Below are 15018 nucleotides of genomic sequence, written 5' to 3'. Positions count from 1 at the left end.
CACAGAGCAAAAACCTTCAGACGTATGTTGGCTTTTTAGTGACACAGCAAATTAACCGAAGCAAATACATGCAAATAAATGCAAGGATTCACCTTGCATTTCATCACTTCAAATTTCATCATACTTCTTTAAATAATTAAATTAAAATGTGTTAGTTATTGCACATTTAATTTTTTTTTAAATCATTTGGATGGTTGTTATTCACCAATTTGGATACAGGAAGACATGATATGGGTAACAGAATCAATTCACCCATTCACACTCTGACGCTGACAGAGACAGTCAGTTCAGGGGATTGAACCAGCAACCCGCCAATTGCAAGACAAACTCCCTAACCTCTGTGCCACGTCACCCCAATACTGTCTTAAAGGTCATAGCTACAACCTTTTCCATCAAAACAATAAATCAACAGAACATTTAGAGTGGTGCAGAATAAAAATGTAAATTTTTCTGAAAAATACATATACATACATACACACATAATATATATATATATATATATATATTATCTATATATATATATATATATATATATATAGATATATATATATATATATATATATATATATATATACATATACATATATATTATATACTATATATATATATATATATATATATATGTGTGTGTGTGTGTGTGTGTGTGTGTTATGAATATAAAAGTCAGTTGGTTAAATCTAAACATTGTGGTCTTAATTATTTCATAAAACCGTGTCACATGTGAACCTTTTAAATTCTGGTTTAGTCACAGATTAGGAACAGACGCTTTGGGGGAGTATTAAAAGGGAAAGTTGCTAATTTGAGAAAAAAAAAGTCCTAGGACAATAAAGTAGAAAAAAAAAAGACAAAAGGGGTAATATTATGAGAATTAAGGTGGGACATTTCCAGAATAGTCACAGTTTGCAGAACTATCTTAGTCCTGGAGTAATAGGGCCAGGTTAGATTATTTTTACTCTTTACGAGTATAAAGTCAGGAGAATGAACCCAAAGGGATACGAACATAAACTCGTAATATTACAAAAATAAAAATATTACGAATATAAAGTATATTCTGAGATTAAAGTCCCTTTGATACTGTTTGAGGGACTCAGACTACCTGCAGATTTGCCACATTCAACATGGCGGACGCTCTGACGCATTCGCAGCATAGGCAGAACCCGCCCAACAAGGCTTCTACATATATAATGTCTATGGGTCATAAACTTAGTTACGATGCCAACGTGAACAGGAAAGGATTCCACATCAATATGAATAGAGGGCTGAAGTCAGGTGAGGGAGGGCTAAGGTGTTGCCAGATTGCTTGAAGCTCCATGATAGCACACAGAAATGGCTTCTTCTCTGCGTTATATTTTTCAGATTCAAGCGGACCAAAAAAGAAGCAAAACGAGGGAGAATATCAGTCAAGCTTTTAAGCTTTGGTGCTGACTTAGGGAAGCAAATGGGTTCAGAAGCCACACAGAGGTTCCTGCTTTCCTTCTGAACAGGTAAGTTAAATGTTTGCTAATGCTAACCGAAGGACCTGGCAACCGGCTGACAAACAGTACAACTGAAGTTTGGAACGAGAGCAGACATGTACAAGTGCTCCTCCTACTGGCCAGGAGGAGTTACAGTTGTAGCCATCTCTTTTACACTTGTAAAACCTTCAATAAGATTGCTCCTTTGCTCTTTTGTGTCACAATGAAACTCTTTTTTGTTTAAGACAACCCAGAGGAAATGAGTTAGTGACTGCGCAGGTTTCTCCAGTCAAAACAGTAAGTATGGTTAAGCGACATCAACCGATACTAAAAAAAGAAAAAGATTTTAAGCTAAATTTTTAGCCAGCATTTTAGGTTTAAAGTCCATTAAAAATTTACAATTACATAAAATCTGTTCTGTGTGAAAACATTTCTATTGATCTTATAAGAAAAATAGAGAACCCCAAAATTAAAATTTATATTTATTTATTTTTGCTTCAGTACTATGAAAGAGTATTTCCTTGCAAACACATTTATTTTGTGCTGCTTTTTTTTTTCCTACTTGAATGTTTCGGATCATACAAAAACTCAGGCATATAGGCTGCCTTTACTCAGGCAAAGACAAACTGAGTAAACACAAAATGTAGTTTTAAAATGATGATTTTATTTATTAAGGGGAAAAAAAGCTATCCAAACTACCCTGGATCTGTGTGAAGACCTAAACAGCACCCTGAACCCAGTAACTGGTTGTGTCAGCCTTGGCAGCAACAGCTACCATCCAACCTTTGTGATAACTGGTAAAGCAGAATTAAACTCAGCTTTTCAAAGAAGATGCGGTTAATTTCAGTGGTGAGCACAGTTAACAAAAAAGTTAAATTTTTTGTTAAAAAAAAAAAGAAGGATATTTGAGGAAGCTAACGCTAGGCGCTAACCGATAACCTCCGGCTGTCACTCGGTCTGTTTCGCACGTCTTCAGACAAAAGGTGCTGCAGGCTCACACATGGCACATGACGAACGTCCACAGCGCTGCATGTTTGAGGGGGGGGGGGGGGGTGTTTTCGTTCAGGATAAATCACCTTTACACTTTAACTTCTGAAAAGAATACTCTATCCCTCTGTGTCCAGACATTTAGAAAAAATATTGTGTGAAAGTCCAGAAGCCACTCTTGTGTTGCCAGTTATTGTGGAAGAAACAACCAACCACCTTTATTACCTTTTACCTTGTAAATGTATAAATGAACAAGCCCAAAGTTGCTGATAATAAGCGGACGTGGCAACACTGCTGGAAGCTCGGAACACAGAGCTGAGCATTTTGTGGAGGTCCCTTCTCTCCTCTATCATCATTGTTTAACAAACATGAAATAAATCTTGATGTTTAGGGTTAGTTCTTGTTGTGAAATCAGTGATATACATTTAATCTGCACTATGTTTGACAGGAGAAGCATAAATAATGTGCTCTGTAGAAAAAACGTGTTTTACTATTTTACATACTGGTTAAATGTCCCTCGGGGATTGCCATAGAGCAGTAAGATGCCCGGTGTTTTGTACAGAAGTGTTGAAAAAAACAGCGTCCTGCTGAGTCATGCAGTGACCCAGAAGCCCAGCTCCAAGTCCAGTCTCCTTCCACCTCATGCGGTGCCGGTAAAAATACTAACTAAAAGGATTAGAGTCACATAGAGGCACACTGTTTACAGAAAAAATGTGGATACTGGCGTCTCTATTTTTGAGCAATAGGAGCCAAACGCATCAAGCAGAAAACAGCACCGTTTTTTACAGTTCATTTCGTGGAACTGTGACTCTTACTGCTGTAGTCTGTGTCGATCTGTATGAGAGCCTGAAAGTGATGTAAACGATGGATGAACATCTCGTGAACGTTATTGTACTTACAGTCATTGAAACCCAATAAAATGGATGATTACCAGTCTGCAAACCATTTCTAAACTTAGCTTGAATGATAATGCGATGAACAAAAAGTTAGCCCCGCAATAATCTTTTTTAGTATTATCGCCATTGTGTCCATCACTGGTTAATTACATCTAATTAATGATCCAACAGTGGGTGGGGCAGTTATAGTGGGTTTAAATAGCTTTTTTCCTTTACTAAACAAAATTATATAAAAACTATTTTTTTTAGTCAGGTTAGCTTTGATATTAAAAATTGTTGGATGATCTGAAACATTTAACTGTGACAAAAAAGCCTCTGAAACTGAATAAAAAAATGTATATATATATTTTTTTTACATCTAAAGTTTTACAACTGATCATTTAATCCTGTAAGCAGGGTACCTTCAAAATGTTTCAGCACAATCTATTTAAAAAGTACTTATGCAGGCTGTGATGACCAAATTGTTTTTTTAACAGAACAGACTGCACCTATGAACATGTTTGGTTATCAACTGTCAGCAGGAAATTAGGTCACTATTGGAGACGCACCGATGGGGCTTTTTCAGGCCAATGCCGACTTCCTGTATTCTTTGAGGTCTAACCAGAAAAAAAATAAAAAAATCGCACTGCAAGTTTTATAGATACAGCAAAATAAATGCTGTCAGTTGAGGCGTTTCATTCTCAGGTATGATGCATTTAATGAAGAAGAAGAACAATAACAATAATAATTTAGAAGAATTAATAAACAAAATACACAGAATAAAACAAGAAGACTTTGCTGCTATAGGCCTAGGCTACTGGAGGACATCAGGGACTATTTTTCTCACTCTACTGATTTCTACTGTTCTCCAGTCTACTGTTCTCCAGATTTGCATTGCATTACATTGAAATGACTGTTGTCATTTCAGCTTTTAACTTTTTGTTCTCTCTCTTTTTCTTCATAGTAGGTACACCTGGTCTGACGTTCTGTTGACTGTGAAATCATCCAGGGAGGACAGATCACCAACTATTACCATCTAATATAGAACAGATTACTGGATCAATGTGTGCTTCTGTGTTTTTTTGTCTCTCTTGTTGTGTCTCTGCTCTGTCTTCTCTAAGCCCCAGTCGGTCGAGGCAGATGACCGTTCATACTGAGCCCGGTTCTGCTGGAGGTTTTCCTTCCCGTTAATGGGTGGTTTTTCTTCCCACTGTCGCTTCATGCTTGCTCAGTATGAGGGATTGCAGCAAAGCCATGGACAATGCAGATGACTCTCCCTGTGGCTCTACGCTTCCCCAGGAGTGAATGCTGCTTGTCGGGACTTTGATGCAATCAACTGGTTTCCTTATATACGACATTTTTGACCAATCTGTATAATCTGACCCAATCTGTATAATACGATTGAACTTAACTTTGTAAAGTGCCTTGAGATGACATGTTTCATGAATTGGCGCTATATAAATAAAATTGAATTGAGTTGAATTGAAGACGCAGCTACAACCCAGTGGACTTCAACAGCTATTAGTACATAAAGTACACAAATACTGTTAATGGTTAGTCATGGTAAAGCTGGTCTGCATCTTTAGGAGATTGTGATAAAAAGATGATGGTTTAGCTGAGGAGCGATGACCGCAAAGCTAGCGAGCCACACGAAGCTCTTCTGCCTGCCTCTCCTGCTCGCAGCGACTGGACTGACCTGTCCAATTTCTTCTGTCTTATAAGCTTCTACTACCTCATTACACAAGTAGCCTTTCACTTGTTGCCTCGTTCTGAAAGCATTACAAGGGCTAAAAACAAAAACAAAACAAAAAAAAACACCAAAGAAATAATGATGCCATCTATCTCACTGACCTGCTTTCACTGTCCAGGAAGACGGAGCCGCTGCTCTCGCACAGAGCCTCGCTGACGGGCGACAGGCAGAACGGGGAGGAGAAGGTGTCCGAGTCTGAGCCCATGGTGCTGTCCCGGCTCACTTCGTCCGACAGCTCGCAGGAGCCCTCGTCGCCCTCCTCCCCGGCTAAAAGCAGCTGCTGCTGGTTAGAGGAGGGGTCCAAGCTGCTCTCACCAACCAGGCTCTGGGCGGAGGCGCTGCTGGTAATGTTCCTCTCCTCGTCCTCCTCTTCCTCTGGAGCTGCTGCTGCTGGAGGACGTGAGCGTGTGCTGTGGAGGATGGTTAGCTTAAAAAGTCACAAACATAATGTTCTTTGTCTTTCATATCATATATAGCCATATTGTGTTAGTATGCACTGCCCATCCTCGTACCGTCTGCCTCTGCGGCGGGCGTTCCTGCGTACAGGGGAGCTCTCCGGGGTGATGTATCTCAGCGCCTCCTCATCCTGCCTCTGGATGCGGGAATTCGGTACCCAAGTCAGGATCAGCGTGGAGCCCTGGCACTCGTCTTTCTCCACGTGCACGCACAAGTAGCCTGCAGGGGGCGACAAAGCCAGGTTAGTGTTAAGTGTAAATCCTACTGGGTATCCCTTAGGAGATGTCTGGGCTTTGAAAATGCAGATACTGGATTAAAATTTGTGAACAAACATATTGTGAGAAGGGATGAACTCATCAGGAGACAGAGGAGGGAGGTTGACCCTGATCCACGCACGGGCAGGACCAGAACAAATGAAAACAAGAGAGAACTAAGGAAATGCATCTGTAGCAGTGACTGCAACAGCATAGGTCATTATTCCTGTTAATATTTATGACTGTTAAAAGTAACATACTCTACTAAATAAAGGTTCACTGTAATCATTTCCTCATAAATGAAATAAAAAGAAGCACTTTCACAGCCAAAGACTTCAAAAATGAAATAAATTAGAGACCGGGAATATTGTATCTCCAGTTCCTGCTGAGTTTACATGCAGTTGCCATGTAAACTGTATCTGAATGAATGTAAAATGAATGTAAACGGGCTTTATTTGGGGCTTTTATTGATGAATTTCAGCCAAACTTTTTCCAGGGTAGAAACGTCATAAAACCTCAGTGAGAATTGGGTGCACATGTTTGCATCTACTGTGGATTTTCTCTAATCCACACAGGGTCGAAATGATACAAATATTCAAATATATATTTGGATAAAAGCCGAAAAACCACAAGCTTTTTGTATTCATCAACAAGCTTCTGGCTGAATATGACCCATCTGATTATTAAAAAATCCCTCAAGCTGCATGTTTACTTTTTCAAAGCAATAAGCTATTTGGATTGTTTCAATAAAGAAGATAAATAAAGAAAATCCAACATATAGCATTTCTACTGTCACTGTACAAGACACTGCGAGCAGACTAAATAATATCCAGCCTAAACAGACGTCTCAACAATAATAATGTGAGAAAAATGCTGGCAGTTTTGGCCTGAATGGTCTCAGGAAGTGTTTCTGTGCAGCCAAACCTGGGTGGTGCTCGGCCAGGCCCGGGATGGGCTCCGCAGGGTGCACACAAACATTATTCTTTGAGAAGATGATCTCGCCGTCCAGCCTCGAGCGCAACGATGAGCCCCCAGCCCCGGGGTTTAAGGTCAGGAGATCGGAGGCCTTGGAGGAGGCGCGCCGAAGGAGCCGACCCAGAGACATCTCCTCAGGCACTGGGACACTGAGCCCATCCTCTGAAATGAGACGGGAGAGCAGCGAAAGAGAACGTTAGAGGCATGGGTGACGTTTCACCAGCATGGACTACAGATGGAGAGAGATCTTTGACCCATTTCTTTTCCACATTTATTAAATAGGTTTTAGTTCTAGATGCTAATAGGAAAGAAGATTGATTTAGTGTCTCACAACGCATTTCTGATTCTGATCTGAATTTTGACCAGATGTTCTGTATCACCACCCTGCTTAAAACACACACACACAGACACACAAACACGGTGACCCATTTTCAATTTAAGAACAAGAGCGATGATGCCAAGCACTCTAATAAGCTTGTCATGGATGAGAAACGGGCCCGCAGCATCACATGTCGTTTTAGGCCAGACCCACCCGAGGGTTTGAGGCAGAAAATCTCGAGTTTACCTTCATCTGAACACAGCACCCAGTTTCAGTTTCTTTTTCACCCCCAACAAATTAACAGAAGCTGTCAGCTGAACTCTGAAGAGAGGCCAATCAAATGACGTGGTTCATCTTTAACAGCAGATTGAAGCTGTTCTTCATACCTTTGACCATCAGATGGCACCAAACAGGACTGACTTGTAAAGCTGAAAAGTTTGGGCCTTCATTGCAGCAGAAAGCTCCCTCTGGCCACCACTAAATCAGGTAAACATCTGTCTTTTCTGGGCTAAAAACTTTATTTTCTCCCTCAGCCTTTGTCATTTTTAAGCGAGCTACAGCTATCTTCTAAAAGCTGCAGTGTCAAAAGGTCAAAAACTGTCAAATAGACAGAAATAGTAGCACACATTAAAACTCTAAATATGATTTTTTTTTTTTTTTAAAGCGCAGATTGAATCTGAATCAATCCATTAAAACTTGGTAGGGACCAGAAAAGAATGCGGATGGGTCCAACCCAGACGGTCCTCCAATAAGTGTCCTCTGACCTATAACAAGGCAATGTAAATGATAAAGCAACGGGGGAAAAAAATTCCCAAAAGAAGACACAGAAATTCCCCAAATTTCCATGAATATTGAAATAAAGGCAGGAGGACACATGCACAGCTGCTGCTATCACATCTGTTTTGTCAGAATCCACGAGTGTCACTATCCAAATGAGCACGCCTTGACTAGCTTAACATGTTGTGGTTTCTCATGGCACCTGCTGCTTACCACATTTTCATTAGATGCTGTGATTGGCTAAAACCAACCATTGGTAGGCGGGCACTAGGTATCTCTAAGCTTCGCCCAATCAGCTTGGAGAGTTCAGCTGCATGTCCCTCCTTGCTTTGATGGGAGCAGACTAGGGCTCCATCCAATACCCTTAATAACAACTCTTAGCTCCTGGTCCTTGACCTTTCATGGGGTCAACGGTGAGAACTCTACAGTGGGGAGGAGAGGAGCTTTGGACTGCTGTGCCGAATTCACAGCCTTTAAGTCCGACGTCATTATGTAACGGAAGCACACGTGGATGATACGAGTCAAATCCGGGCCTACAGCCTTCAGAAAATTAACCATATTCTCTCTGGACATTTTCCGACCTCCTTCCTTACTGACTGCATTCGGACAGCACTTATCATGGCGACCGCTGACGTACTTCCTCTTTGGCTAAAGACTCCTTATTCTATAAGGGTCTTCGTACTGATAATGTGCAGAGAGTGCCAACCATTATCAATGTGGCTTGCCAGGTAAATATTCTTGGACTGTGGAAGGAAACCGGAGTCAATTATACCAGTGGCCTTCAGTGGTAGGGATGGGAATCGAAAGAGGACCCACGCATGCACAGGGAGAAGATGCAAACTCCATGCAGAGAACTACCACCAACTATTCCACCGTGCAAGCCCTTCATTTACAGCTAATATAAATTCATAGAAACAAAAAAAGGTTCCTGGAAATTCTGATCAAATAAGTGTTAAATAAAACTATTCCTTAACACGTGATCGTATTCCCCCCCCTCACTAAATAAATACGTTTAAATTACAGGTTGGATTTTTCATTATGCCGGTGCAATTAAAATTCTGCTTATTCTAAAGCTTTTCTAAACACATTTGTACCAGGAATGCCACTAAATGTAGTCGGCCCTATAAGAGCTTACTCTATGAGGCAGGAAAGACGGGAGAGGACTTAAAAAGGAAAACGAGGGACCGAGTTTAAGGATAAACGCAACCCGGCCACTCTTCGCCTCCCCCAGTCACACGTTTGCTAATATTTACTGCAGTGTCCTTTCTGCAGAGCGCCTCCCCTCACATCCCCTCACCTCCGCCGACTTGCCCGGCACTCCTCCGAGCCGTTGCACCTGCGCCGACTAAAACGGCTCCAGCTCCTGTGCGTGCGTGTCACAGCCGTGTGTGACTAAATGTTTTCCCACCTTCTGCAAACAGCAGAAGAAAACACAGTGATGGACAGCGAGCAAACACAGTCTGCTCCGTCTGTGCGACATTCCGGGATGTTATCATCGGCCGGCAGATGTCGTCGACGTTTGGAGGGTGAACCGGCGACCGGGGGATCGTGCCGCCTTGTCTTACAAGAGCTATCTGCTCTGAAGAAAGCGTCATTGGGATGAAACGAATTTAGGAGTTCTTTGGGTTTCTCACACGGTTAACGGTCTCCACTCTGGGTCATGTCTGTGTAACCTTGCCCCTTACTTGGCTGAACACTCTGACACATACTCCCCACTCTATCTCAGGAATGTTCCCTCCTTTTTCCTCAGGGAAGGAGGGAGAGAGAGAGAGAGAGAGAGAGAGAGAGAGAGAGAGAGAGAGAGAGAGAGAGAGAGAGGAGGAGGGGGGGGGGCATGCTTACCAACACTTGATTAAGCCAGCACCCCACTTCCTGGTGCCAAGCCTCACACAGGAAGTCTGCCTTACACGAAATCTGGGCATTAACTCAAAGAGAAGCCATGTGGTGGGCGATCATTTCACTTCCTTTTTTTTTTTTTCATTTTAAAGTGGAAGTGTGGCTGTTTGTTTCTAGGTCAGGGATTTCCAAAAACGTCCTCGCTCTCTCTCTCTAGCAGAGCTTGGTAAGCTCAGACTCTTTGTTTCTCCAAAGATTTTAAAAATATTTGAAACTATAGGATCTAATTAAATACAGATAATTTCATGCCAACTGTTAAAAGGAGCATCTAAGGAAGCCCAGCCGAACTCTTTGAGTCTCTTTTAGCAGGAAGAGGCCTCCAGCAGATACAGGCTCAGTATACGTGCCCAAGTGCCACGACTGGCTGGAGGCTGAGAGAACAGGAAGCAGATCAAGAAAAAAAACAAAAAACAAACAGACGGCTACAGAACCAGGATTACCTTCTATACTAAGGGGGAGGGGGGGGTTACGTTAAGCTAGTGACAGCAACAGCAGGTTTAAGGGTCCTGTCTAGGAAAAAGACAACTAAATACAGAGAAGCAAGAACACTTTCAATAAAATAAACTACATTAGTGACTGGAAGCATTAGACCTGGTTCAATTTTAGCCAAAGTCAAAGTATCTTTATTAGTCTCCCTTGGAGCAGCTGCATCGTACTACATCTTCAATCACTAATAACAGGAGTCTCGGTAAAATAATAAATATACAATAGCAACAACGGTTCATAAAGTTGTTCTAAATTAGTCAAGCTAATTGATCTCATTCCACATTCTTTAACATGAACTTTGGTTCTCCAACTTGGATCTGCAGTGAACCAGGATTCACTGAATCATTCTGATGATGCTTTGCAACCATTTCGTTTGTTTCTTGTGTGTGTACATAGTTCCTTTGCTTTTTTCTTTTCTTTCTTTTGCTTCGTAGTTTTACTTAAGTTTCACTAGCCTTGTAGAGAGGATTTGTTGATGGAAATATAGTATTAATTCAGATAAACAGCATTCGATAGTGATGTTTTGTGGATGTTCATTTTATTTCTGTTAATAAACTTGAACTTGAAGAGAAGTTGTCACTCATTTATTCTATATGTGTGTAGAGTTTGCTGTTAAAAGAACGCCAGTGCTCGAATCAGTCCTCTCAACTATTGTCCTGATATCAGCTGTTTGCGCTGATATTCACCGGACAATACCTAACAGACCAAGAGTTATTTATTAAACATTACTTAAGACAATGTGTAATGGCACAACAGCTGCCAACAATTACATCTGATATTCCTTCTATAAAGCGCGTGCTGCTGTGTGACCCCTACTTTCTCCTTCGGCGCATGTGGGCAGACAGAAGTCTGATAGCAGTCGCATTTAATTAGAATGAACGACCACCCAAAATCAGATTTCAGCAACAACAACAACAAAAATATTAATTGAGCATCTAGACCTGCAGTGGGAACATAGCCTAATAAACACAGAAGCACAGCCAGGAATACTTTTCATTGTACTGAATTACGTGTTGAAATGAATTAAGGCCAAATTGGATTTTATGTACCTGGATATCAACTGGACCTCTAAGCCTGAAATGAAATCACCTCACACACAGACCTGTGCTGTAGTTCCACTATCCAGCAAGTCTGTTTCTTAAACTAAAACCAAGCAAAACATCCCCTATAGATATTTATTTACGGTGCAAGCAAACTCTCACCTAATAACGGCACACTAAACCGCTTGCTGGTAAGAACGTACGAGCAGTAAAAGCAGCAGCTCCCCTGCATTATGTCCCCAGAGAAACAGCTAGCTGTGAACGGCTTATTATGAAGGACTCGGATGTTTTCACATTACAGTTTTCTGCTGTTTAACTGCAAAGATAAGGCCTTCGCTGCCGGCCTTCTTTGCAGAGGTTATTTTTCAGGACCGTGCCGCAGGGCGACCGGGGTCAGTGTCAGGTTCACCCAGGCCGATAAGCAAGAAGCGGGCCCCTTGCTCTCACTTCAGCCACGATCCTGTCGACGCCTCAGCGTGCGCGCAGACGGGCTCTCCTCTCTGGCCTCTCCGTGTCTCATCGGACAACTCCGGAACGAAACACCTTCCTAGATTCACTTCACTTCCTCAATCAAGGGAAGATTTTCCACCCACTATCTCTCTGACACATTGGAACTTTAAACAAGAGACTGAAAACCACACAAAGAAAGTTCAGCAGCAGAGACAGGAGCCACAAACAGTTTCGCAAGTCTGGTCTAGAAATATTGAAGCTGTAAAGCTGCCATGTGCATAGAAGATCTTTCTTTTTACAACTGGTTTATATTCACCATGTACTAGGTCGCCTGGGGCAGCTGTGCATATCGGCCTCAAAAAAGCCTGATAAACAAGATCTTTATCATTAAGTTGCAGAGAAGCTGTCTTGGGTGCTTCAAAAATATGTTTCTTGTTACAGGAGGAATGTTATAATGACAATGATGTCATAAACCAATATATATACAGTATGTCCTAAATATTCAGTTCACTGAATGGGCGGAGCATCCATAACTAAATCCAAATAACACCTAGAAACTCAAATGCAAATGGGAAACTAGAGACCAACTTAGCTTGGATTTTATAAAAGTGAAATCTGGAAAAATGAATCTACAGTAGTTTCAGAGTGGAACTACTTTGGCTAAAATTGTTGTCAGGGCTGCAGTTCACTATGCAGTACAAAAAAATGCTTCCTAAAGGACGCTTCTTATCCATTAATTGTTACATGGCCAAAAACTGCAGACCTTTGCGGAGCGCTGCATCGTGCAGCTCCGAGAAGGCTGATCATCGAGCTAATAACAGCTAGCGTTAGCTTATGTTGTTCGGGAGGGTTATAACGCCGCTGACGCACCGTCAACAGCTTTACTGACCAGTCTATGTTGCTCCCAAACATCAGTGTTGTACTAACGCTCATTTTTAATGAGCGGAACAGTCAAATTTCAGCGTAATTTGGCCAACTTTCAGCATAATGGTCTGTTACGCTGAATTGTGCTGGCGAGAGCCGTGCTAACAGAATGTTAAAAATATTACTGGAAAACCGGAACGAAATTTTTTCTATTTTCATACCCTTAAAAGGGCACCTAAATCTGGTACCGTTCTACACCACTGTGCCTGCAGGGGGCACACTTTCATCTATACAAACTAAAAGGTGACACAGGGAGGCGTTTGAAAAAAAACAACAAATAAAGATGAGCAAGCACATAGAAATCAACACATAGCTAACATTTTGATGAGCTTGAGCGATTTGTCCAGATTTTTTAATCAAATATCGAAAACACTAGATGTAGATGTTAGAATATGGTAAACGGCCTGCAGTTGTATAGCGCTTGATGAAGTCCAAGGACCCCAAAGGGCTTCACACCAAAATCAGTCATTCCCCATTCAAATACACGCTGGGGGTGGTAAGCTACATTGTAGTCACAGCTGCTCTAGGGCAGCCTGACATACAATGTCAGGCCCTCTGACCACCAGCAGCAAGCAAAGTGGTTGAACCATCTCGCACGAGGACAAAACAACTGAGAACAGACGGACCCGGGATTTGAACCGGCAACTCACAGGTTACAGGACAGACGCCTAGCTGCTATACCACATGTACATTTTTGCTCCTCTCTTAAGGCGATTTTTTTTATTACCAATTGACTGCAACACACTGACCCATCTTGAACCTGAACTCCTACACTTGCTGTTGAATCGCTCTGTGCAAGAGATCCAAGAGGGCACCAAGTATGTCACACTTTCGAGTCATCACGGAAAATGCAGAAAACACTGAAGGTCCTGTGTCAATTTTTTCATCTATATTTAAAGCCGTTTTGACCCAAGTATTAGCTTAACTTGAGATATATTAAATAATTCTTCAGTTCAATATACACACTTGTGTATGAACGCTCAATTCAGGATGCTCTAGTCAAAAACCTGCCTACCGTATTTTTCGGACTATAAAACGCACCAGTTTATAAGCGCACTATGAATTAACGTGTCTATGTTCACAAATAAGGCGTAGACTGCTCAGGGCTCCTTTTATGGGGCCGATCAGGTAGTGACACAGCGTACCGTAATGCTATGAATATCCATTGAGCAGAGCGGCTTCATTGCTTACCAAAGTCGTACCTACACATTCTAACTGATTTTTGAGCGCATTGTACCACATAACATCAGTCAGTGAGCGCAAAAAGTACGGCAATCATACATAAGGCGCACTGTCAAAATTGTAACTATGTATAACTTGAGAGGTGCAGATCCAGCTCTGAATGGGTCACGTCGCTTTACAGCAGTGTGAGCTACCCTTAAACACGAGAGCTAACCTTACACACTTCTACTTTTCTTATCCTTGAGTCGAACATTTTCATGGACAAAGTTATTACAAAATGCAGTAAATATAGTTCATCAACCTTAATGTCAGCTCTTCTCTGTGGACATCCATGCAGCCCTTCTTAATCAGATGATTGAGCCTGGCCATGGTGCTCCCCCTCCCTCTCCCTTGGCTCTGCCTCATCCTCTCCCTCTCTCAGAGTATAATCTAGAGCGGTGAATGTGGCCTTGCCTTTAGAAGTAACTCCATGACTTCTCAATCTGCTGGTCCAAAGTGGTCTGCTATCAGATTCCAAAACACGGAGACTGGTTAATTTTGCGACAGTGCAGTGGCCTTCCGCCAGTGCTGAACCTGAAAGTTTCAAGTCTAGTGCCCCCTAGTGGCTAAAGGTTACACAGCGCTGCTTTAATATCAGCTTAGTACAATTATTTTCAAGTTAAAAAATTACAACAAGCACATATTTGTTATTAAATAATGTTAGCTTGTAGACACTTTTCCTTTTACCTTTACATTGAGGGCCGGAATTAGAATAGCCTATGTGAAAAAAGGGCATTTTTTTCCGTTTTGGAGTCTTAGTTCATATAAGGAATAACAAGCTAATTTAAACTTCAGCTCACAGAAAGTAAACACGGTTTTCATGTTGGTTTATTAATTTTTGTTTTAAAACAGAAATTCGTTTTTTTCCCCTCTACAGTTACCTATTACTGTTCATACTTCATCCGGCAAGCATGCATGAACCAAAAATTAAATAAACTTCATTTGACGTATACCGATTAAACTAAACAAAGTTAATCATAACGTTCTTGTCGATGCGTTTACAGCGCAAAAAAAGGGGAGGAATGTCCGCTTTGATGCGTTCAATGAACAGGAAAATAAGATGTGAGGAGGGGGACGCTCCCTGTCCTTAGGCTGCCCGTGGCGGGACAAGCCTCGGCAGCATCCGCCTGACAGCAGCGGATGATGGACAAGGC

At 41.6% G+C, this 15018-nt stretch overlaps 1 protein-coding gene across 1 annotated transcript in view; it reads right to left on the bottom strand.

The window, feature by feature from the left end:
• tbc1d16 (TBC1 domain family, member 16) overlaps window positions 1-15018 on the bottom strand; it is a 45811-nt gene that overhangs the window by 30362 nt on the left and 431 nt on the right. Inside the window, exons 2-4 of the mRNA XM_036148075.1 lie at window positions 6701-6913; window positions 5579-5741; window positions 5168-5476 (exon numbers count right to left, since the gene is read on the bottom strand). Of these exons, the coding sequence (XP_036003968.1) occupies window positions 5168-5476; window positions 5579-5741; window positions 6701-6881 (653 nt within the window). The 5' untranslated portion in view covers window positions 6882-6913. The remainder of the gene's footprint in view (window positions 1-5167; window positions 5477-5578; window positions 5742-6700; window positions 6914-15018) is intronic.

This window comes from Fundulus heteroclitus, chromosome 16 (assembly GCF_011125445.2).
Source record: "Fundulus heteroclitus isolate FHET01 chromosome 16, MU-UCD_Fhet_4.1, whole genome shotgun sequence".
NCBI classification, from domain to species: domain Eukaryota; kingdom Metazoa; phylum Chordata; class Actinopteri; order Cyprinodontiformes; family Fundulidae; genus Fundulus; species Fundulus heteroclitus.
This window is presented reverse-complemented; position numbering and strand designations above follow the sequence as displayed.